This window comes from Phyllopteryx taeniolatus, chromosome 11, assembly GCF_024500385.1.
Source record: "Phyllopteryx taeniolatus isolate TA_2022b chromosome 11, UOR_Ptae_1.2, whole genome shotgun sequence".
NCBI classification, from domain to species: Eukaryota; Metazoa; Chordata; class Actinopteri; order Syngnathiformes; family Syngnathidae; genus Phyllopteryx; species Phyllopteryx taeniolatus.
Genome location: NC_084512.1, coordinates 11,775,873 through 11,802,284, shown reverse-complemented (window position 1 = coordinate 11,802,284; position 26,412 = coordinate 11,775,873). Strand labels below are relative to the sequence as shown.

At 41.8% G+C, this 26,412-nt stretch overlaps 2 protein-coding genes across 5 annotated transcripts in view; one reads left to right on the top strand and one right to left on the bottom strand.

Moving 5' to 3' along the window:
- The window catches only part of macrod2 (mono-ADP ribosylhydrolase 2), a 487,683-nt gene that overhangs the window by 402,688 nt on the left and 58,583 nt on the right, over nucleotides 1-26,412 (bottom strand). The window lies entirely within an intron of this gene.
- flrt3 (fibronectin leucine rich transmembrane 3) lies at nucleotides 1,987-12,833 on the top strand. Its single transcript, XM_061790508.1, has 3 exons — nucleotides 1,987-2,257; nucleotides 8,320-9,050; nucleotides 9,699-12,833. The coding sequence occupies exon 3, from the start codon at nucleotides 9,741-9,743 to the stop codon at nucleotides 11,691-11,693; it is 1,953 nt and encodes a 650-aa protein (XP_061646492.1). The 5' UTR covers nucleotides 1,987-2,257; nucleotides 8,320-9,050; nucleotides 9,699-9,740; the 3' UTR covers nucleotides 11,694-12,833.

Below are 26,412 nucleotides of genomic sequence, written 5' to 3'. Positions count from 1 at the left end.
TAGATTTTCTCTAGTCTGAAGATAACTGAAATCTAACACCCGTGTCCTCCAGTGGGGCTCTTTGTATGTTTGAGTGCAGGTCAATCAACAGTTGCTGACAGATGTGTCTGCAGTCGAATTTAGAGAGGAAGCTGAGCTGAGGTCAGGCACAGGTTTCCCTGCCTTGTCCCCTTAGAGAAAAGACAAGGATCAAGTCAGGATGTCACAGATTGACCTTTTCTCACCTGTTCTTTTTCTTCTTTTTTGCATGAAGCACCTGGTCCAAAAGGATAACATAATTAAGCTCATTAGGCAAATGAAACTGAGAAGTGGCGGTTCCACACAACAATAGACAATTCAATACAAGAGAAGACTAAATAAATTGAGTTTACCAATGTGATGTAATGATTGTGATTTAAAGCAAAGCATAGTGGGTAAACGGCTAGAAGCACAAGGCTACACATTTTTAAATTTTGGCGAGACTACATTACACAAGAAAATGGCGAAGAACTGCAACGTTTGCAACAGCAACAACCGTTCTCAGGACCATCCGGGGAAACAGATCAACCAAGCAATAATTTTTTTGTGCATTCCAGTGAAAGGGCACAAGCCATGTACTGTATCAGATGTTACGAATATGCAACTCATAACATGGATAGAAGCCATCAGTATGGTAATCGAACAAAGTATTTTCACAAAGTTCTTAAAGCTTAAATATAAGGTTCTGTGGTTACAACTTGCATAGAATACATGTGATGGTGGTTTGCAGCTCAGTAACCCCAATGTAACTGTAGCTTCACAACGTTGCACTTTTTAGCAAAACATTAGGCAACCTTAATTTGAACACCAAAAGCAAAAAGTCATGAAATAACTTTGACAATATTTTGTTATGTTAACCATTCCCTGACTAGCACAACTAGTTAGGGAGGTTTGTCACCAGTAATGAGTGACCAGTTGAACTTGTTGATCCTAGCAAAATCTTTTGTTTTTGGGTTTGCAGGCAAGCCAGCCTTATGAAACACAATGTGAATCCTGACTGCGTGCAATCTCTGAATTTTGCATTTTGATCACATGCTTTAGCAAACTTAAAAATATACAAGATTTGTCTGTAAATGTGTTGAGAACAAAAGTGCACATGCAAACCATAAAAAAAACAACATTGGGTTGGCAGATACTGCCGGCAAATGTGGTTTAACCACAAGCTAATGAATGGTGTAATAGTTAAATGTAGTTTTGGGAGTAGTGAATGACATTTAGGCAAGTGGTTTCTCAATTACACATATGGTGACAAACGTCACCCATATCTGATTGCTGATCTTCAGTCAACAGTTGAACAAGAGCAGCCGTATTGTGGGCTATGGTGTCAGCACAGTCAGGAAGCCTGAGGGGGGAGACACTGGAGATGACGCTGGGCAGGAGAGTGTCGGAAACCCTATTACTAAAAGGGTGACTCACCGCTTCTTTGGGCCTCTGAGGGCATGTTTGGCTTCATTTAAAACACGGAACCATCAGGTCAAACATTAGGGCTAAAAGGCAGTTGAGTTAAGGTATGCCATATAGCTCATGAACTAATTTCTGTTGTATAAACAACGAATGCCGAGCATGTCCAAACACTCACCGTTGTCACTTGTACATATAATTTAAGAATCAACCTCATCTGTGATGTTTCTACTAGAGCTGATGAAACCAGTATAAGGTCAACAACATGCAATTCGGCTATTTTTGTTAATCCTCTCCCTCTTTCTGCTGCTGAAGAGCATGTTTCCTCAACCAGTGCCTACCAACTCCTCTCCCGTGTTCACATCTGCCAAGTGATGTTTTTTTCCTTTTCCTCCACTCCCCCTAGTGTAACCCCCGATTACTGCAAGACATGTATTTTCCAGGGAGCAATAGCGGGGAGGGAGGGAGAGAGAGAGAGAGAGAGAGAGAGAGAGACTCACACATACAGTGAGCGAGAGAAAGGCCCCACCTCCAAGTGACATCATTTGGCTATTGGAGCAAGGCTACAGGCAGACATAAGTCCACATTTGTTATTGGGACCAATCCGTGCGCGCATGTCATTGCGCAACTTGCAGAGTGTGTAAGTGTGAGGGGTGCCAGTAAACACAATCGTCGTGCTACAGCTAAATCCAATACAGCTTTGGCCCCGTGAGTTAGAGGAACCGTTTTGGGATTTGTATCGAATCCGCACAATTTGGACTGGATTACTTTCCCCCCCTCTCTGCCTTGAACCCCCTCAGAGGATACCTGTAACTTTCTTTGTTGGTTGTCTTTTGAGGTAAGTGTGTCTGACTGGTACTGTCCAGATGGAGTGCATCATTTTGTTCTTTCTTTTTGACTGAACTGACTTCAGACTGGAGTCGCACACTGCATCTTGATAAAAAAAAAAAAATAATAATAAAACAATCTGTAATCTATATTAATTAAAATGTACAAACCCTATTAGAAAACACGGGGTACTGCGTTGGTTGTAAGGCAGGCTGCTTTGCTTTGGGGCTTGAAGCGATGGTGTTGTAAAAATAAATAAATAAATAAATACTGGGCGCTCTTTTCTCCCAGCAACCAAATCAAGCTCGTCTATCCCACCGCAAATGACTAAATCAACTTCAACTTGATTTCCCATGTTTCTCTTACTCTATGACGGGGATAGGTTTTTGCACTGCGTGGAGGCAGTGACGAGGAGCCCCATATACATTTGCGTCTCTAACGACAGCCAATGCCATTCTCCTGGTGCAAACCGGTGGAGACGCGTTATCGTTGCGCCAGCCGTTTGAGCTTTTGATCACTGAATACACAAACTTGATAGGATTAAGAGGGGACAGACAGGGTGGTCGGGACTCTGCCGGCGCCAAGGCTCGTCAAGACACCACGGTGAGCATGTTGAGTTGCAGCGCAGATCCCCCGCAGCGATGAGCAGGGAGAGCCAGCTGGACAAACTCCGATAAATGCGTCTCTGTCGGGACGGCTCCGTACAGCTCCCACTTACGTCCTGACATCTCACTAAACTTTGCACCGACATGTATAGAGCTCTCGATAAATGAGTTTAAATGCACAAATCAATCCACGTACAGCCATTAATTGTACTTGTGTAACAGCTTCTCAACCGCTTTCTGCGCACTGGCTGCTTTAGGGGGGAAAAATAAAAAATAAAAAATAAAAACCTTCCACAGACATTGCGCTCAACTGACAACACATTTCCACTTAATTGCCGTTGAGGTATTAACATACTCTGTATTAACATTTTGCATCAGTGCAACTGAGAGTCCATTCCATTACTGTATGCACGTTTTACTGGAAACACCATCCCAGAGACAGCTGTTAATCCAATTTCACACAGCCTTTATCTTCATGAGACAATAAGGTCATCCGGGTTTAAACCAATAACAGATATACTGTACGAGGCTAAAATCGTAATTTCACCAGACAATTGCCTTTGAATGATGTGCATAAATTCAATTTTAGTTATTATCCAATTAAGCCACGGTTCAATGTATTTGACAAAAATAAATTCAGTTCAATATAGACAGGAGGGCAGATGAGTTGTCTTCACTGATGACTGCCTCAGGCTATAGTTCCCAGCCAATTGCTTTCATTTTAGATTAACTACTAACCAGGTCACAAGCAAGATCTCATTCTGCATAACAGAGCATGACTGTATCTGCAAAAGACAACAGTAAACCCGTACTTTTAGAAATAGCTTTGATTCAGCACTAAACTTTATCATTCCTTATTTTCCTAATCCATTCTGCCACTAAACTATATTTACTGTCTATTCTTAAACCAGCGATAAACAAGCTGAGCATTCAAAGACTAATAAAACAGCAAGATAACCTTTAGAAGTAATTTGAGTGAGGAAAGTAGTGGGGCCAGGAGAAAGGTTGACAAATCGCTATATTGTAAGAGGGCGCTCGGCCTGTCGGCAAGATGTGCTCCTCTTTACAGCTTCGCTTGTCACACACAGGCAGATGCATATAGGCTTGCATATGTTTTCACACACATCTTGTGGTGCCTACCACCCCCATGTGGGGAAAAATCATTGCAGCTGCTACTGAGCTCTCCTTTCAGCATGGAACAAAAGTGAGACCCCTGTCTGTCCCAGGCCTTTCCAGGCTCACTGGGCCACCAGAATCATCTGTTCAGCCCATCTCTGCAGGAAGCCAGAGCCTTTTTTTTTTTTTTTTTTTTTGTATTAACTTGTCGTTACAATTATTTTACTTAACTGAATCATACAATATAATTTAATTCCCACCTCTGGTTCTCAGAAATTAAGGACTCAAGAGTACAAAATCTTGAACCACTAAAAACACAAAATGACTATCTTGTATAATGACTATTTACCATATCTATGAAGCTGAGATTGCAGACAAAAACCTAGACTAACTACAGCCTGTAGTGTCAAATCAATCACAACTACTGTACCGGTTCAAAATGAATAATCAACGAAAGAAACAAACAGCACTTATTTCCCAATGGATAGATACAGTGGAGCAAAATTAATCTGCAGTCTCATGAATAATTTAGCTAGCCTTTACAATTTCTATAGTGCATTCTTTCCTAAAAGCAGGAATAATTTTTTTTCTATCAGAATTTTCAAATGGGCGGCACGGTTGACGACTGGTTAGTACATCTGCCTCACAGTTCTGAGGACCGGGGTCCAAGTTTCGCCTGTGTGGAGTTTGCATGTTTTCCCCATGCCTGCGTGGGTTTCTCCGGGTACTCCGGTTTACTCCCACATTCCAAAAACAAGCATGGTACGTTAATTGAAAACTCTAAATTGCCCATAGGTGTGGATGTGAGTGTGAATGGTTGTTTGTTTATATGTGCCCTGCAATTGGCTGGTGACCTTTTCAGGGTGTACTCCGCCACTCACCCAAAGATAGCTGGGATAGGCTCCAGCACGCCCGCGACCCTAGTGAGGATAAGTGGGATGGAAGATGAATGAATGAATGAATTTTCAAATGTCTCCCTTGTGCAATGTAAAGTATATCCAGGGGGCACAAAGTATAGCATGCTGTTATTGCCAACCAATAGATATTTGTGCATCTTGAAGTCACATTGGCTATCAACATCCATGCAATATACCATGCTTTCTACTGAAAGGTAACACACACTCAAACACCCACACACACAGACACACGCGCACACACACGTTGAGTTTAATGCTCAATTTAACTTTGCCAGTGCAGAATTAATCAAGCAGAAGCCACTTGGCCTGCTGTTGAAATCTGTCTGGCCAGTGGTTACTATTAAAACGATGTGTAAAGATGTTTGTCGCAGGAGATGTTTGACTCCATTGCTCTCCAAACAAAAATACAACCTGCAAGGAAAAGCATGTGGTAATGCAATTTTAGTCAAATGTTAGATGAACTCCTTGGATGAAGTGCTTTCGAACCTAAACCTCTTCTGCTGAGGTCCAGCATACTTGTCTTGTAGTAAACAATGGAGGGGGGCTCTTTCCTCAAACCTGATGAGTGCAGATAAATAATACGGGGAAATAAAATGGGGAATAATAGCCACCCAGCAGCAAAGTCAGATTACGCTCCTTGTGCAAAATAAATACGAAAATTAAAAAAAACCAATTGCCTTTCTGGTTAAATGTAGAACAACAGTATACTTTCACTCACCGAGACTACATTCTTCGTATTGTTTAGAAATGGCTAACACGGTTCCTTGTTCATTCTTATAGACTAGTATTAACAGTCGATGATAGGAGTTTTTGTGGACAGTAGAAATAAATATTGATGCTGCATTTATGTAGATAATCTCAAATAATCCCAAAAGTATATTATTCGTATAAGTGTAGCTGAGCTCTTATTATATACAGGAATGTATACTTCTCAATATGAGGTGAAACCCACCATTTAGAACTAAAGTCTTTACAAAGTGCTGCATTAAAAAGTCAAATCTATCAAACAGCTGTCATCCAGTTTTTATAAACCTTTGTTCCTTAAATTTAACATCTCCTCCACCTTGATGCAGAAGTTAGCAGAAATCACATTCAGTGCTTTACCTCATCTGGTATTTGACAACTGATGTTCTGCTCAAAAGGACCTACGCATATTTAATGGAAAATGAATTCCTATTAGACAGCATTTCATCAATCGCAATTGGGTTAACAAGTCTCTAACCATCTGTTGGTTTGGGAAACGAACTGTAAAATGGCTGGGGCCCTGCTTCCTGATTTACCTCTCTGTGTTTTACAGCACAAGGGTGCTGCCAGCTGGTCACATAAGATGACAAAGCTATTGTGTTCAAATGGGAAAAATAAAAATGTAGGTAACGGAAATTCTATTTCCACAAACAGAAGCAGTATTCATTGGTTTTAAAGGGGGGGTGAGGTGGGGGCAACGGGTCACACAGAGGTAGGGGATGGCAGGGATGGATGCAACAGCCTTTCTCCTCCTCATATGAAATTCAAATGGGCTTGCTAACAATGTGAGCACTGACTGGATCGTCCTTTATCTATTCAGAAAACCTAGTTCGGTATCTTATTTTATTTATTTTTTTCAAAATTTGCACATACCTTTTTAAAGTATGGTCAAAGACGTGTGAATTCAAAATACTCAATAAAATGAACTGGACCTTTTTAGATTTTTGCATATTCTGTTAAGGTAATGACCACCAAACAATAAAGGTGTTCTGTTAACATAAAGCCTGTAAGAAATCAAGGGTCACAATCATAGCCAAAAAGGGTATTTCACAACTATCTTTAAAATTCATCAAAATAAGTAATAAAAGTTGAGAATCAATCAAATGTAGAATAACTTTTCTAATCACATCAATTTGTACACAGAGTGGTTGAGTTTTGTAATGTAAGAAATAGGCTTTACATGATCAAGATTTTTGGGGCCAATCACCGATCAGAGTTTTAAAAAAAACAATAACCGATCACCGATCCGATCACACAACGGAGCAATTTGTCTATTTAAATGACTTAATTAATTACTCCAAAAATTATATTTACAATAAATATATATTTGTTCATCTATTTATGCCAGTGTGGCGTAGTGACAGACTGAACAAATAAATGTGTGCCTTGGCTCCATAAAGGTTGTAAATCACTGCTCTAGTCAGGTCATGTATTCTAATCAGTCAGGTCAAACCAACATTACAACATGACAGAAATAGTGGGTGCTAACTTACTGTAATTAAATTACTTTATTGTAATTATAGGCGGCACGGTGGACGACTGGTTAGAGCGTCAGCCTCACAGTTCTGAGGACCCGGGTTCAATCCCCGGCCCCGCCTGTGTGGAGTTTGCATGTTCTCCCCGTGCCTGCGTGGGTTTCCTCCCACATCCCAAAAACATGCATGAATTGGAGACTCTAAATTGCCCGTAGGCATGACTGTGAGTGCGAATGGTTGTTTGTTCCTATATGCCCTGCAATTGGCTGGCAACCAGTTCAGGGTGTACCCCGCCTCCTGCCCGATGACAACTGGGATAGGCTCCAGCACGCCCGCGACTCTAGTGAGGAGAAGCGGCTCAGAAAATGGATGGATGGATTATTGTAATTATATTACTTCACACACACCGGAACTTCAGAGCATGATTCGACAGAACGCCGGTACAACCGTTAGTGCTAGTACTAGCTTGCTAGGCTACATCACGTTTTGTTGCCTGCTGGTGAGCCGTATTGTATTAAAAGTATGTGAACATACCTCAAGCAATCCTTGAAATAAAGTCCTCTCCCGAGCACCGGTGACCACTAACACACGTTTCCCCCCCATTTAGTTCTTATAATACACACGACGCGATCGATTGTTGTTCTCGTGGCCGTGGTAATGAGTGTATCCGGTCGCGTTTGAGTTGACAAGATAAAGCCCAGTGATCGTAAAAAACGGGATACGATGGTATCGGAATACAAGATTTTATTGCAGTAGTCTAACATACTGCAATCGTGAAAGACCAAATTTGTCTTGTAGTCTGATCCACGCGTTAAATGATGCCTGTCTCAGTAGTGTTGTATGTCCCACACCGCCGCAGTTTAAAAAAATAATAACTTCATTGGCGGTCAGATATTTACAGTACTATGTCAAAAGACACGTGACTAGGCTAAAAATAAACTAGCTTTTGGATTCAAATATACCGTACACAATGGCGACGCGAAGTAAATGTCTTTTGCGGAGCCGATCGGCGAATTATGACATCAAAACCGATCAGCATAAAATGCTAATTATAAGACGATACTGATCTGCCTGATAAGATCGGTGTGAAGTCTAGTAAGAAACATGTTTTGTTGTTCCCTCAAACAAGTGTTAAAAGGTTGTGCAGTTGTGTTTCCTCATTTTAAAAGATTACACGTTACTAAGTATGTTTGTCTCTCTCATTTTCTTTTTCAGGACTTGAGGTGTGATTTGAGGTGTGAAAAGTGCCCAGCATGAATCAAGGTCCAGATTCATGAGGGAGGTTTGGCCCAAAACGATAAGCACCTTTTACCGGTTTTCTCCTTAGAAGAGAGAACACTGTTCATCCACATCCGGAACCGGAGCCCAGGATTAATGTATACACAATCTTGACAAGGGCCAAGAGGATTCTGGTTACCTTTACAAGCTGGAGTACACAAGTGAACAGGCCTTGATTGAGCCTGTGGCACAGGGGATTGGCATGGCTCAGACCAGCTTTGTGTCAACTCATCATGCATGCCGCGCCTGATTGCAGAGAGGAGCCTATACTAAAACCAGAAGGATTGTTGTAACTGGGGGCGGGGGAGAAGAAAAAAAACAAAACAAACAAAAAAAATCTAATCTACAGTTATGGCTACTGAGCTTGAAAAATTCAAGAACCATTAGGATTTTTTATATTACCTTAGAGAGTGCAGGCTTTCGCTCACTGAGAGGGGATGCTGATTCAGCAGGCTTATCTGCCATGGTAAAGGCAGTGAAGGCATGAGCCTCTGACAAAAGAAGAGGTCATCGTCCAAACAAGGATCAGCTCCGCAAACACTGACCAGTCAGGATAACGCCAGAGAGCCTCCAGAAAAATCTCTCTTTTCATAAAGGATAATACAAGAAGAAAACCTTTATTGGATTTTCCAGTGAGCAGAAAGGATTTACTAACCCTTATGAATCAGGTATGGAAACGTGTATGCCTTTGCATCTTTCCATTTCATTGACTGGACAAGAATTTAAAACCACATAGGTGTGTGTGTGTGTGTGTGTGTGTGTGTGTGTGTGTGCGTGTGTGAATAGGTTATATCAGAAAGTAAAGTCAAAAGTAATGAGGAAGAAAAGGGCAACACAAAGATTGGTTTACATTGCACAACTATTATGTAGCACCTGTTGACATAGTTACAATAATAAAACCACAAAAGGTGTGGAGGAAAAAAAAGCTTTCAAATGTGATAAAAAAAAAATGTTCTGCAAAATTTTAAGAAACTGTTGAATGTCTGAAAGGACTAAATACTAAAAGGTGTAGTCAGCACTTGGAGAGTAACTCAAAGCACGAGTTTGTTTTCCGTTTTAGTATGTAGCAATAAAAGGCGGCCTTGAGATACAGAAGCGAGTGAGACAAATCAATGCTATTACTTTTGCTACTTTTATTGAGCCACAATACTGAATTCTAAGTACTACCATATCACTCAGGAAGAATTTAATCTGATCCTGTACTTAATCTATGAAGTGCTTCAGGCATTTCCAACACCAAGCAAATCTAAGAAAAGGAATTTGACCCTCTCTTAAAGGCCTTGTGCATTAAATATACTCTTGTGTCTTCTCCGCAGGGCCTCTTGAGTGATTAGACTGCCAGGCAACTCAGCTTCAAGATGGTACGTCAATGCAAGGCCTTTATCCTCTCCCTCATCAGGGTTGGACTGCTGCTGGGCCTTGCTAACCCACTTGTGACCTCTGCCTCATGTCCCTCTGCCTGCCGCTGTGATGGAACCTTCATCTACTGCAATGACCGTGGCCTGACTTCCATCCCTAGTGGTTTACCCCTGGATGCAACAGTGCTCTTCCTCCAAAACAATCGAATAAAGAGTTCAGGAATTCCAGCGGAACTGAGCAGGCTCTCAAATGTGGAGAAGATCTACCTGTACTGCAACAATCTGGACGAGTTCCCCAGTAACCTTCCTCTTGGGTTGAAAGAGCTCCATCTTCAGGAGAACAACATTCGGATGATCACGCATGCATCCTTAGACCAGATTCCTTATATTGAGGAACTTCACTTGGATGATAACTCTGTGTCAGCAGTCAGCATTGAAGAGGGGGCCTTTAGGGACAGTAGTCACCTTAGATTGCTTTTCCTCTCCAGGAACCACCTTAGTACCATCCCCTCAGGCCTACCCATGAGCATTGAGGAGTTGCGCTTTGAAGACAACCGCATCTCATCAATCTCTGAACAGTCACTGCAAGATCTCATCAACCTGAAGCGACTAATATTAGATGGAAACCTGCTCAACAACCGTGGGATTGGAGAGATGGCTTTCATCAATCTGATTAACCTGACTGAGCTCTCGCTAGTGAGGAATTCCCTGACATCACCACCAGCTAACTTGCCAGGCACAAGTTTGGAGAAGCTGCAGCTCCAAGATAATCACATTAATAGGGTCCCACCTGGGGCTTTTGCCTTCCTTAGGCAACTGTATCGCTTGGACTTATCCGGCAACAACCTAAGCAGCCTCCCACAAGGGGTTTTTGAAGATCTGGACAATCTCACACAGCTTTTGCTCCGCAACAACCCCTGGCAATGCACTTGCAGGATGAAATGGGTGCGTGACTGGCTCCGGGCATTGCCGACAAAAGTAAATGTACGGGGATTCATGTGCCAGGGTCCTGATAAGGTAAAAGGCATGGCTCTAAAAGACCTAACTACAGACATGTTTGACTGCAGAGATTTAGAATTTATATCCACATTTGAGACAAGCACGGTCTCCAACACTGGCCGTCCCTCACAGCCACAATGGCCCTCATTTGTGACTAAAAGGCCTGGAGTAAAGGGACCAAATATGGGCAAAAATTACCACGGCACTACCATATCATCAGGCAGAAAGATCATCACAATTAGCGTGAAGTCAAGTAGCTCAGATACAGTACACATATCATGGAGAGTATCACAACCCATGACTGCCCTTCGGCTCAGCTGGCTGAAGCTGGGACACAGCCCTGCATTTGGCTCCATCACAGAGACAATAGTACAGGGGGAGAGGACGGAGTACCTGCTCACTGCGCTGGAGCCAGAGTCTTCCTACAGGATATGTATGGTTCCCATGGAGACCAGCAATATATACCTGTCAGACGAGACTCCCGTTTGCATAGAGACGGAGACTGGCTCTCATAAATCCTACAACCCAACAACAACTTTAAACAGAGAGCAGGAGAAAGAGCCTTACAAAAATTCCAGTCTGCCTTTGGCTGCTATCATTGGAGGGGCTGTTGCACTTTTGGCAATAATCATGTTGGCATTGGTGTGCTGGTACGTCCACAGGAATGGGTCACTTTTTTCTAGGAACTGCACCTACAACAAAGGTCGTCGGAGAAAGGATGACTATGCTGAAGCTGGCACTAAGAAGGACAACTCAATTCTAGAAATAAGAGAGACTTCTTTTCAAATGATACCAATAAATCAGCTTCCTGTGTCCAAGGAGGAGTTTGTGATACACACAATTTTTCCACCTAATGGACTGAGTTTATACAAGAGCCCACACAACGAGAACAGTATTAACAACAGGAGCTATAGAGACAGTGGAATACCAGATTCAGACTATTCCCATTCATGATATTGCACACAGACATTCATGATGAGTGCGTGCTGTAAACAGATTGGCAAGACTTTTCCAAAACACTGGATCTATAGGACTAAGGGAGCAATGTTATTTACATTTGCCATATAATTTATATTTAAGGACATTTTATGAAGACTGAGAACATTCCACTTGCAGGCCCTCACTCAACCAATGGGTGTAGTACTGCAATTATATTTTAGGGATTTGTAGTAATTTGTACTGTATTTCCTTGGCTTAAAATGATCAACCAACTAAAAAGAAACTATGTTCTGAGATATGATAACTTGTCAACTGTGAAAGTGGGTTTTCATTGCTGTGTTGAACAATCAGACTTTAGAAAACGTAGGACAAGCACAGGTCATTATTTTCACTTTGTGGCTGTCTGAAAAACAAAGGCAGAAATTGCCATAAACTAAGCTACAGTTGATCAATAAAAATCACAAATCAGACATGTTGCCCTCCTACGAACAATAAACAGCAGTGAGCTCTCTCATTTACTACTGATCAAGGATATTCGAGTTTTCACATGATCACTCTGGATGACGTGCCATTCTTCATTTCTCTACTTTCTTAGTTGTGTACATTTGCAAGTTTGTTTGGAAGCTTGAAACACAGCAGAGTAACCTTAGCAGGATTCTAGTTACATTTGTTCTGATGGGATTGTAGGCCACAGCACAGGGCAGATAAAGCACATCAATTTTAAAAGGACTTGGCTCCTCAAAACAAGAAGACTGGACAGGCTGACACAGGACCCCACACGATCTCTATTTGTAGAAGCCAACAATGGCAAAATGACAATGGTGACATTCTTCAGTACCGTCCCTGCGTCATTCAAGTCAAATGGCCAAAAATACATGATTGTTAAAATGATCAAAGTGTCAGCAGTCCCTTAAGATAACTACTATTTTGTATTTTCAAAGTGAACATTTTTGTTGCCACAATTTGAAATTACCTGTTCTTCATGTTTAAAAAAACCAAAGTGCATTGTATGCCCTTTGGCCAGTCTTGTATGTGCCTTGATCCAATGCTTATTGTATTTAGCTTTTTAAGGAACCAGTGACTTTTTTTTCATACACACTTGACTATGAAAAGTATTGGTCATATTACAGAATAAAAAATTATGAACTAAAACAACACTGATATCTTTTTTTCTTGAACATCCATCCATCCATTTTCAACACCGCTTATTCTGGTTTGGGTCACGGGGCGCTGGAGCCTATCCCAGCTGACTTTGGGCGAAAGGCGGACTACACCCTGAACTGGTCGCCAGTCAGTCGCAAGGGCACACATAGACACAGACAACCATTCACACTCACATTCACACAGTCACAGAGTGGGAACTGAACCCATGCTGCCAGCACCAAAGTAAGGCGAGTGCACCACTACACCATCAGTGACTTCTTGAACATGCATATTTATATTTAGTACTAAGCACACACACACGAAAACACACTTGCAATTAATGCAGTAAACTATAAGTTATTTAACTATGTTGCAAAAAAATGCTGGTGTAACAACTTTCTTGATGTAAAGTTGTATATGCTTGGACCCAACACTAATTTTAAAAAGTGTTCTTGTATGAATGATGACAATGGGTACTTTTTCCATATGTCAAGCATTAAACTTTACTGTCTCATTTTAAAATGAAATAGTATTATATTTCCAAAAAGTCAATTGTCAAAAAAGAAATAAATGTATTATAAAAATATGTTAAAAGCATTATGTCAACTAAAACAGAGAACTGTAACATCTTTCACACTTAATAATTAATAGTCCATCTTCTAATAAAGAGCATTCTAAAGAGCATCTTTAGATAAGACCAACAATTCCATTAGCTTAGAGAATAGTCTTTCATTTGTTATTAATGGACCTTTTTGTTCACGTGAATAGTTCACATGGCCTAGACTGAAGTATGCCAACAACCTCAATGCTCTGAAAATGAGAAAACCTCTCTAACAAATTCTTGCCGTTTGTGATCAACGACAATAAGCCAAATGGTGAAAGGAGTGGTCCCTTGTTGTGATTTTCACTGAAAACATTGAGTACACAAAGAGCAGCTTTGTGTACTTGCATGAATGTGTATGAAGCAAAATTGATGAACCAGACTGATGATGACCCTGTGTGACCTCACTTATCATTGGTGACCCTGTGACCTGATCTTATCAGTCACTTTAAGCAATTCCTTAATCACTCATCTGAGGTCAGACAAGGCTGGAAACAAAACAAAATGTGACATGCATTTTTCTCCATGTGTGACACAGTGCAGACAACAGTTTGGCTTGATGTACCGAGTGATCACAGTTAGTGGTGCAGCTGCAGTGTTTGCTCCAGGGTGCGACTATTCATTTTGGAAGATAGTTGCATTTGCATTCCTATAGATGCTGGTATCAAAGCATCACTGCATCATGAGCAACAGCATTGGTTGTTCTCTAATAGTACCAATAGAATATAAGTACAGGCTGTGTGAGTCTGTTATTTTTATTATCAGAGTGAAATAAGTTAAAGTACTGCAAGAAATAAATAAAGCCATCATCAGTCAGACAAGACATTACAAATTAACAAAGGTGCCATGATACACAATCATGACTGTATATTAACTTTTTCAATCATGACGCTAAACATCAAAACAGCTGATTTCATCAACACAAGAAATAAATAAAGCTATCATCAGTCAGAAACTGACAAGAAAATAATAATTCACAGAGATGCCATGATAGACATAAATTATCATTATAGTTGATACAACTTTTCCAGTCATGAAAGCTAAACATCAAAACAGCTGGTTTCATCAAATAAATGCTATATATTACATGCATGAATGATTGGTGATCCACCTTGCGTCATATAAATTTTAAGGGAGAAAAACACAAGCCTTACTGTTTTGTTTGGAACACTATGGGACATATCTAAATATACAGTGGGTATGGAAAGTATTCAGACCCCCTTAAAATTTTCACTCTGTTTATATTGCGGCCATTTCCTCAAATTATTTAAGTTCACATTTTCCCTAATTAATGTACACACAGCACCCCATATTGACAGAAAAAACTGAATTGTTGAAATTTTTGCAGATTTATTAAAAAGGAAAAACTGAAATATCACACAGCCATCAGTATTCAGACCCTTTGCTAGGTATTTAGTAAAAGCATCCTTTTGAGCTAATACAGCCATGAGTCTTTTGGGGAATGATGCAAGTTTTTCACACCTGGATTTGGGGATCTTCTGCCATTCCTCCTTGCAGATCCTCTCCAGTTCTGTCAGGTTGGATGGTGAACGTTGGTGGACAGCCAATATCAGGTCTCGCCAGAGATGCTCAATTGGGTTTAAGTCAGGGCTCTGGCTGGGCCATTCAAGAAGAGCCACAGAGTTGTTCTGAAGCCACTCCTTCATTATTTTAGCTGTGTGCTTAGGGTCATTGTCTTGTTGGAAGGTGAACCTTCAGCCCAGTCTGAGATCCTGAGCACTTTTGTCGAGGATAACACTGGCCGCATTCATCTTTCCTTCGATTGCAACAAGTTATCCTGTCCCTGCAGCTAAAAAACACCCCCACAGCATGATGCTGCCAACACCATGGCTCACTGTTGGGACTCTATTGGACAGGTGATGAGCAGTGCCTGGTTTTCTCCACACATACCGCTTAAAATTAAGGCCAAAAAGTTCTACCTTGTAATATTATTTCTCACCATCTTGGAGTCCTTTAGGTGTTTTTTTAGCAAACTCCATGCAGGCTTTCATGTGTCTTGCTCTGAGGAGAGGCTTCTGTCGGGCCACTCTGCCATAAAGCCCCGACTGGTGGAGGGCTGCAGTGATGGTTGACTTTCTAGAACTTTCTCCCATCTCCCGACTGCATCTCTGGAGCTCAGCCACAGTGATCTTTGGGTTCTTCTTTACCTCTCTCACCAAGGCTATTCTCCCCCGATTGCTCAGTTTGACCAGACGGCCAACTCTCGGAAGGCTTTTGGACGTTCCAAAGGTTTTCCATTTAAGGATTATGGAGGCCACTGTGCTCTTGGGAACCTTAAGTGCACCAGAAATGTTTTTTTATAATCTTGGTCAGATCTGTGCCTTGCCAGTATTATGTCTCTGAGCTCTTCAGACGGTTCCTTTGACCTTATGATACTCATTTGCTCTGAAATGCACTGTGAGCTGTAAGGTCTGATATACACAGGTGTGTGACTTTCCTAATCAAGTCCAATCAGTATAATCAAACACAGTTGGACTCCAATGGAGGTGTAGAACCATCTCAAGGATGATTAGAAAAAATGGACAGCACCCGAGTTAAATAAATGACTGTCACAGCAAAGGGTCTGAATACTTATGGCTGTGTGATTTCAACAATTCCGTTTTTTTCTGTCAATATGGGGTGCTGTGTGTACATTAATGAGGGGGGAAATAACTTAAATGATTTTAACAAATGGCTGCAATATAACAAAGAGTGAAACATTTAAGGGTGTCTGAATACTTTCCATACCCACTGTATGTCACATTGGTTTCTTTAGTCCTAACTAATGTCTAGCAGACATTCCAACAGCTTCTTCCCTCTTGCAATCAACTTCTTAAACACCTAACCTACAATTCCATTACAACATGCTGGCAATTTTTTGACTTGAGTTCGTTGTCACATTTCTGTGGTGCCAATTATATATTACTCGTGCACTCACTGTAGTTGTCTCGCCACGCTGCACTATTTGCATATCTATTGTTGACCAATACTGGCCACTCATGCCAGAGTAGCATCTGCTCCATTTGCACACTGATTGAGGAGATTCTGCAACATTTGCACAATCAACATTGTCCCAGATTATCGCACCACTCGTCACTTTAAACCGCATACACTCCTTGAAGTCTCGGCGCCCTTTGCACAATGGTCATTGCACCGGACTATTGCAATATTAGTCATTCGAACTGCTCTAAGTGCTAGAGGACTCTGCATCTTTTTGCACAATTGTCAAAAAAAAAAAAAAGTGTACCGGCATTACCAGATAACTAGCAAACCTTTACTGTTCAGTGACTGTTTTTTGTCAATGTCTTTATGTCTCAAAAGTGTTCTCTGTCAATTGACTGTCTGTTGTCATAGTAGAGCGGCTCCAACTACCGGAGACAAATTCCTTGTGTGTTTTTTGGACATACTTGGCAAATAAAGATGATTCTGATTCTGAACATGCACATTTATCTTTAGTTGTAATCAATAACACTTTGTTACAACGTGTACGTAAACAAACAACCAAAGTAATTATATAGCTTTTGACCGGATATTAGCAATTAGGTGTACAGTTTACCGATAAACTGTGATAAAAATTCAAAGAGTATTGCAGTTTCAAATTATCATTAGTACCTTATGGAGCATCTCTGAGAATAGCAATTGTCTTTTAGCTTCTCCCATCTGGTGTGTGTTGCAGCAGCAAACAAACGGAGAAAGAAGACGAGACGAACCGTAAAAGACTCAGACGGCGAAGAAGAATATTACGTCAGATGCATGTCACAGTGCTACAAAACATGATGGAAGGCAGCCCAGATAACTGCAGGTGTAAATTAATTTCCCTGTATTGCATGCATAGAATACAGGAGGTCAGGTGGGGTGGTGGAAGGAATCGCAGCAAATGGGGGAAACAAATCTTTTGATCCAGTTCTGTGATCACAACCACTGCCATCTCCGACTGCAACGGACAATCAAAACTGCTGAAAGGATTGTCGGTACACTGATTGAGGAGTATCTGTAACATTTGCACAACCAACATTATCCCAGATTATCGCACTACTCGTCACTTTAAACCGCATACACTCCTTGAAGTCTCAGCGCCCTTTGCACAATGGTCATTGCACCGGACTATTGCAATATTAGTCATTCGAACTGCTCTAAGTGCTAGAGGACTCTGCATCTTTTTGCACAATTGTTTTTTGTCAATGTCTTTATGTCTCCAAAGTGTTCTGTAAATTGACTGTCTGTTGTACTACAGCGGCTCCAACTACCGGAGACAAATTCCTTGTGTGTTTTGGACATACTTGGCGAATAAAGATGATTCTGATTCTGATTCTGATCTTGGGAATTTTTTGCACATTTCATGGGGTCTTTCATGCATGAAAATTAATTGTGATTGTTTTTTGTTCAATTTCTAATTTGTAAAAAGTGCATGGGTTGCATACTTAATATTTTTTTGTATTAAAAAAAAACCTGTTGCAATGCTTTTGCAATGATTCCATTTTTTTTGGTTGACAAGAACAACAATTATGAAAATAATTATAACTGATCATACAGGTTCTTTTTTTCTCTGCTGCATATCTTAAATTGACTAAAGGAAGTTAAAATCAAAAGGATTAAGGAGAAGGTTGTGGTTATACCAGACTCGTATAAATTCGACTCTGATGGCCACATATACAAATGTTTGCATCTGTGACTGAATGAAATACTTTATTTTCAAAAAAGTACTGTTTACTTGTTCCCATGTGAATAGATGCACTTTGATTACACACACAGTTAAGACAAATAGACAATGTCTCTTCCCACCATCATACTGCCTCTCAAGATTGAAATCGGTCTTTGTCACTCTTAGTCACAAGCTCTAGCTGTAAAAGAACAGAGTCCCGATTGAAAGAGATGCCAGTGAGTGATGGGTTACTTTGTTGAGGACTTGTCCTCGCTTTTCTCGCTGTGACCAGCTTGCCCCGCCCCTCCTTAAAGCCAGAAGGCTCTCCATCACTTTACCCAGTGACCTGAAACCACAGGGCCAAAAAAAACCTAAGCAGAACCTCCATCATCATAATGAATCCAATTTTATGCTTGACAGCACAAGGCCTGCACATACAGTACATCCACTGCAACTGTAAATTATTTGACATTAATACTAATTAACAAGAGCTGTCACAATCACGGCTGTGCCTCCCTAAAGGAAGAAAACCCCACATTTACAGCACTATATGAAGTCAGAAATACTGTGAAATACAACAGCTGCTACTCTTATTTAAAGCAAATTGTCAAAAACTAAAGGAAGGGGATCGATGGGTATTCCATTACACTATGAAGTGTACACAATATTTCATGAAAATATCCATATAATTGACTCCACTCAATGGAAGCCATTAATTCCTGTCCCCCATTAAGTGGTTTAAATTATTCTGTTAAAGGCCATACATCTGCCGATGCCCTTTATGAGATCACCACCACATCCCCCTCGTAACTTAATCGACCCTGCGTCTCATTCCGCCTCTATTTCTGATGGAGTGGAACATTTGTTTCATTGCTAAAGGTTTGAGGGGTCCAACCTCTCAACTACTCCTCGTAGTAGATCTCCATGTCAGCAGTGGGAGGCCAAGGCACCTCTTCGAAGCATTTTCTTCAGCATCTTGAAATACTGATGCAGGATTTGCATATCAAGGAGGCTCCATCCATAGCTCATTACTTGACACACTAATCACAAGCACATTTTGCTTATCCAATGTATGCTGCAGCTAAGTAGCAAAAAATGGAGGCAGAGTTGAAATGAGCACTTATTTTCGAAAGCTGTTATTTACTTTATCCCTTAAAGTTAAAACAAAGAAAACACATAGCTGATAATTAAGGAAAACACTCCATGCTAACCACAATAAGACACTTAATTAAGCCCATAACATAATAACAGCCCATAACGTAATAACGGCCCATAACGTAATAGGCCCATAATGTAACAACTGGCCAATAACATAATAAAAGTCCTGTAATTTAATATTATGTTATGGGCTCAGTTATTAGATTTGCAAATAAATTTTTATTACCAGGCCATTAACGTAATAACTAGCCAACAACGTAATAAGTTATGTTATTGGGTGGTTATTACGTTATAGGTTCAGGACCTTTATTACGTTATTGGCCAGTTTTACGTTATGGGCCTATAACATTTTAAAAGGGAATAATTTAGTTCATTATTATTATGGGCCATTATTATATTATGGGCTGTTATTATGTTATGGACTTCTACAACACTGTCGGCCAAGTTCACTTAATAGGAATGATTTAACCAGAAAAAAAAATTACTTAGCGCAGGGGTGTCAACCTCTTTTGTCTCGAGCCGCATTGTAGTTATGATTTCCCTCAGAGAGCCGTTAGAACAGTGAAACCATATAAATGTTTAATCATCACCAAAACATATTACCATTACACAACAAATTGAGGGATAACTAGTTTTGAAATCAGAAGACAAGGATAATAGTTTGTTCAAGTATTGTTTAAGTTACTGTGGAAGAAGGGTTTGGTAACAGAAAAATGCAATCTCTCAACATTATTGTTTATTATTATGACAATTTGGAATTTGGGTACAGAAACACAGAAGTTGACGAGCATGATTTGCTTTCGCGGGCCACATAAAATTATGTGGCGGGGCGCATCTGGCACCCGGGCCTTGAGTTTGATACCTATGAGCTAAAGAGACTTGATCTCCAGCTCAAGAGAAATTTCTCCCATTAGCTACTTGGAGTATGAAGATTGTGTGACCTTAAAACGGAAACATAAAGACCAACAAGGCACTCCTTCACACAAGTCAGAAAAATAAGATCGTTTGTGCAAAGGTTGCTATCATTGGTAACTCTTGAAGCCCTGCACATTCCGACAATATATTTTTGTATTGTAAATACAACTCCCACATTACAAGAGCAGAGGAAGGCTAAAGATACCTCGTTTTCTGACTGTTCTTGCGTCAGAAAAAAATTATTACCACAGAGAAGCAAATTCAAACAACATAAAAAGTTAGTAATTCAGATTATTCTAAACATCAATCTTTATAGATAGACTACAGAGATATGACCCTATTTTAGCACAAGACAGGCAACTACAAAAACAAAGATACAAAACATCAACCACAAGTACACAAAGTACATCCTTCGCCACAGCTGCCCCTCACGTTGTCCAGCTGCCTTGTGTCAACCATCGAGACCTTCAAGTTCCTGGGAATTACAGTCTCTCAGGACCTGAAGTGGGCGACCAACATCAACTCCGTCCTCAAAAAGGCCCAGCAGAGGATGTACTTCCTGTGGCTTCTGAGAAAGCACGGCCTGCCACCGGAGCTGCTGAGACAGTTCTTCACAGCGGTCATCGAATCAGTCCTGTGTTCTTCCATCACAGTCTGGTTTGGTGCTGCTACAAAAAAGGACAAACTCCGACTGCAATGGACAATCAAAACTGCTGAAAGGATTGTCGGTACCCCCTTACCCACCATTGAGGACTTGCACGCTGCCAGAACTAAGACAAGGGCGTGCAAAATCCTCTCGGACCCTCCGCACCCCGGTCACCAGCTCTTCCAGCTCCTTCCCTCAGGTAGGCGCTACCAATCAATGCAAACTAGAACTAGTAGACATTCCAACAGCTTCTTCCCTCTTGCGATCAACTTCGTAAACACCTGACCTACAATTCCATTACAACATGCTGGCAATTTTTTGACTTGAGTTCGTTGTCACATTTCTGTGGGGCCAATTATGTATTACTCGTGCACTCACTGAAGTTGTCTCGCCATGCTGCACTATTTGCATATACTGGCCACTCATGCCAGAGTAGCAACTGCTCCATTTGCACACTGATTGAGGAGTATCTGTAACATTTGCACAACCAACATTGTCCCAGATTATCGCACTACTCGTCACTTTAAACCGCATACACTCCTTGAAGTCTCAGCGCCCTTTGCACAATGGTCATTGCACTGGACGGACTATTGCAATATTAGTCATTCGAACTGCTAATTGTCCAAAAAATAAATAAAAAAATAAATAAAATGTACCGGCATTACCAGATAACTAGCAACCCTTTACTGCTCAGTGACTGTTTTTTTTTGTCAATGTCTTTCTGTCTCCAAAGTGTTCTGTAAATTGACTGTCTGTTGTCGTACTAGAGTGGCTCCAACTACCGGAGACAAATTCCTTGTGTGTTTTTTGGACATACTTGGCAAATAAAGATGATTCTGATTCTGAACAAACATTATGAAAACAGAACTATTTTCATAACATTGGGTAGTATAATGAACTAGAGTTCCATAAAACCATTCATTGTCATATAGTGCAAAAGAAGAAAGATTCTGAAAAGCAGTTGGGAGCTAAAGAAACAAGGTTTCAACTAAAATATACTTATTTTGAAGACAAGCACTGAGGTGAAGTCTAACCAAAGCATTACTGCCAAGTTCAGATAAAAACCGAGGAGGATAAAACAGTTTACAATCTGATAACAGAGACTGGCTGAGTCCTTGTAAATTGTGAATTGCTTCCACAGTCTAAAAGCTGGAGATTGGTTGACATCTCGAAGACACAGTGGCACTGGCAGTGCAGAGTTTAAAGCATATTAACACAGCTAGTGGGTCGCCTCACACTCCGAGGAGTAGAAAAGTGACAGCAGTGTGATCCAAGTCACCATGAAAATGTTGTACACCACACTGAAAGAGGGTTGAGAGAATTCACTTTAGAATGAAATCCACCCACACTCACTCAAATGCAAACATGGAGTCTGACAAATAGAAAAATGTTCAGAGAAAGTTTGATTGAGAGGAAGAATGGTAGTGGTGGTGGTATTTAGGATTAATTAAAACCTGGAGTCACTGGTGTGCCTGTGAACATGCAGTCGCACGATTATGATCTGAGTGAGAATAATCTGCTCCCACAAATAATTTCCTTCCCCACTGAGGGGAGCAACATTGGACTGGGTATTCAGAAAAAGGCAACTTCTAGAATCCAAGAATCCAAAAAGGAAGGAAAGGGGAATAAAGTCAAGCATGAATACTTAAACTTTTGTATAAGATTGTAATGAATCTACTTCAACTCAGTGATGCACAAGGGTCACTGAGGGGCAAATGAGCTAAACCACTGTAATCCTAAACTTGTGCCGTTCCAAAGTAAAAAATGGTGTGTGTGTGTAACTGTGCGTCTATAAATGGGGAGACCTGCTAACCATCAAGGAGTGTACTCCGGACTTTCTGTCACCAACTTTCGAATATCCGCTCAGTTTTTTCCCCGAGTTACTCACCGGAGCGGCGTCCGCGGTTTTCGGCGCATGGAGACGGAAGCGTCGCCACAGAGGGAAGCGAGCAGGCATTCAGGTGAAACTCCGCAAGAGAGGACACAGATTGGCGTTCCCGTCGATCCACCTCGCGAATGTACGCTCCCTACCCAACAAAATGGACGAGCTTCATCTTCTGTTAAAGACCAGTAAAGACTTCGGATGTTCCGCGGCCATGTGCTTCACGGAGACCTGGCTTTGCAACGCTGTACCCGATGGCGCTGTTATGCTTCCCGGTTTCCATATTCATCGAGCGGACCGCGACATGGAATCATCGGGGAAAACAAAGGGCGGCGGGATATGCCTCTATATCAACGAAAAATGGTGTACGGACGTCACGGTGCTCAGCACACACTGCAGCCCGCATTTGGAGTCGCTATTCGTAAACTGTAAACCATTCTACTCCCCACGTGAGTTCGCATCATTCATTCTCGCTGGCGTCTATATTCCGCCTCAAGCTAACACGAACGCCGCATTGCTAACGCTCGCCGATCAAGTCAACGAAATTGAAAAAAAACACCCCGACTCACCCCTCATTATTCTCGGGGACTTTAACAAAGCTAAACTCAACCACGAACTCCCTAAATACAAGCAGGACATCGACTGTCCTACCAGGGAAAATAATACTTTAGACCACTGCTACACCACGGTAAAAAACGCATACCGTGCTATACCTCGCGCAGCCTTGGGCTCGTCTGATCACTGCTTAATTCACTTAATACCGACGTACAGGCAAGAACTTAAATGTGCGAAGCCTACAGTGAAAACAGTCAAAAAGTGGACAAATGAAGCCAAGATGGAACTTCAAAGCTGCTTAGACTGCCCAGACTGGAGTGTCTTTGAAAATTCAGCTGGCAGCCTGGATGAATATACGGACACTGTCACATCCTATATCAGTTTCTGTGAAGAGGTCTGTGTTCCAACAAAATCATTTCGCACATTCAACAACAATAAGCCGTGGTTCACTGCTAAACTTAAGCAGCTTCGCCAAGCTAAGGAGGACGCATATCAGAGCGGGGACAGGGCCCTGTATAATCGAGCTAGAAACCAGCTGACCAAAGAAATTAACATTGCAAAGAGGATCTATACAGCAAAGTTGGAAAAACAGTTTAGCGCAAACGACTCTAAATCAGTCTGGCATGCATTCCAGTCGCTGACTAATTACAAGCGACGATCCCCCCAAGCTGAGAACAATAGCACACTAGCCAACGACTTGAATACCTTCTACTGCAGATTTGAAAAGGACAGTTTCACACCACACACCAACCCGGCCGCACCCGCGACCACAATCACACCTCTGACCTCTGCGTTAACCATCCATGAACAGGATGTGAGACGCATCTTCAAACAACAAAAGATTAACAAAGCGGCAGGCCCGGAACACGTGTCTCCATCCTGCCTCAAAGTCTGCGCGGACCAGCTCGCGCCAGTCTTCACTCAGATCTTCAACAGATCACTGGAAATGTGCGAAGTTCCATCCTGCTTCAAACGCTCCACCATCATCCCAGTCCCCAAGAAACCTGCAATCTCGGGTCTGAATGACTACAGGCCTGTCGCTTTGACATCTGTGGTCATGAAGTCCTTTGAACGTCTTGTGCTGGACCACCTCAAGAGTGTCACAGGTCCCCTGCTGGACCCCCTGCAGTTTGCCTACCAAGCGAACAGATCTGCGGATGATGCAGTCAACATGGGACTGCACTTCATCCTAGAACACCTCGACAGTGCAGGGACCTACGCGAGGATCCTGTTCGTGGACTTCAGCTCAGCGTTCAACACCATCATCCCTGAACTCCTTTCATCCAAGCTTCTCCAGCTCAGCGTCTCACCTGCCATCTGCCAGTGGATTTACAGCTTTCTGACGGGCAGGACACAGCAGGTCAGGCTGGGGGAGGCCACCTCATCCACACGCAGCATCAGCACTGGGGCGCCCCAAGGTTGTGTCCTCTCTCCGCTGCTCTTCTCTCTCTACACGAACGACTGCACCTCAGCGAACCCAACTGTCAAACTCCTGAAGTTTGCAGATGACACCACTGTCATTGGCCTCATCAAGGACGGTGACGAGTCTGCATATCGACAGGAAGCGGAGCGGCTGGAGCTGTGGTGCGGCCGACACAACCTGGAGCTGAACACGCTCAAGACTGTAGAGATGATCGTGGACTTCAGGAGGCATCCTTCGCCACAGCTGCCCCTCACGCTGTCCAGCTGCCTTGTGTCAACCGTCGAGACCTTCAAGTTCCTGGGAATTACAATCTCCCAGGACCTGAAGTGGGCGACCAACATCAACTCCGTCCTCAAAAAGGCCCAGCAGAGGATGTACTTCCTGCGGCTTCTGAGAAAGCATGGCCTGCCACCGGAGCTGCTGAGACAGTTCTACACAGCGGTCATCGAATCAGTCCTGTGTTCTTCCATCACAGTCTGGTTTGGTGCTGCTACAAAAAAGGACAAACTCCGACTGCAACGGACAATCAAAACTGCTGAAAGGATTGTCGGTACCCCCCCTACCCACCCTTGAGGACTTGCACGCTGCCAGAACTAAGACAAGGGCGTGCAAAATCCTCTCGGACCCTCCCCACCCTGGTCACCAGCTCTTCCAGCTCCTTCCCTCAGGTAGGCGCTACCGATCAATGCAAACTAGAACTAGTAGACATTCCAACAGCTTCTTCCCTCTTGCAATCAACTTCTTGAACAGCTAACTTACAATTCCATTACAACAAGCTGGCAATTTTTTGACTTGAGTTCGTTGTCACATTTCTGTATTATGTATTACTCGTGCACTCACTGTAGTTGTCTCGCCGTGGTGCACTATTTGCATATAGTGGCCACTCATGCCAGAGTAGCATCTGCTCCATTTGCACACTGATTGAGGAGTATCTGTAACATTTGCACAACCATTGTCCCAGATTATCGCAGTACTCGTCACTTTAAACCGCACACACTCCTTGAAGTCTCAGTGCCCTTTGCACAATGGTCATTGCACCGGACTATTGCGATATTAGCCATTCGAACTGAGGACTCTGCATCTTTTTGCACAATTGTTGTTTGTTGTTGTTTTTTGTCAATGTCTTTATGTCTCCAAAGTGTTCTGTAAATTGACTGTCTGTTGTACGAGAGCGGCTCCAACTACCGGAGACAAATTCCTTGTGTGTTTTGGACATACTTGGCAAATAAAGATGATTCTGATTCTGATTCTGATTCTGATACTATGGCACACAACACTCGTCTTATACTAACATCTGGCAATGTCCCTGCATCCAAATATACACTTTTTCCTTGGGATCCTTGGTAATCATTCTCCCCCCCCCCCCCTGACAATATACTGTACTGAAGCAATTATAAAATCATATGAAACATGAGAATTTAAGAATACATTAATCGCGTGACCGTGAATAAAGAACAATGATTATTGGAAATTCATGATCTCACGAAAGACCATGCTTTGTTCTAAACAAGTTACAGCTGATACCTAAGCTATGGTTACCAATATTCAAAACATCACCTGCCAGAGGCCTTTGTTTAAAAAAATATATAAATTTTTTTTGAAACAATTCCAGTTTTTCAACTTGATCAATGCCCATACACTTAATTTTCAATTTCATATCCAGCACATACACAGTAAACTTCCACATATTCGCTGTAGAGCATTCACAAATTTGCATACTTGCGGATTCTTTTTTTAACCTATCCTGTTATTTGCTGAAAATTTCGACT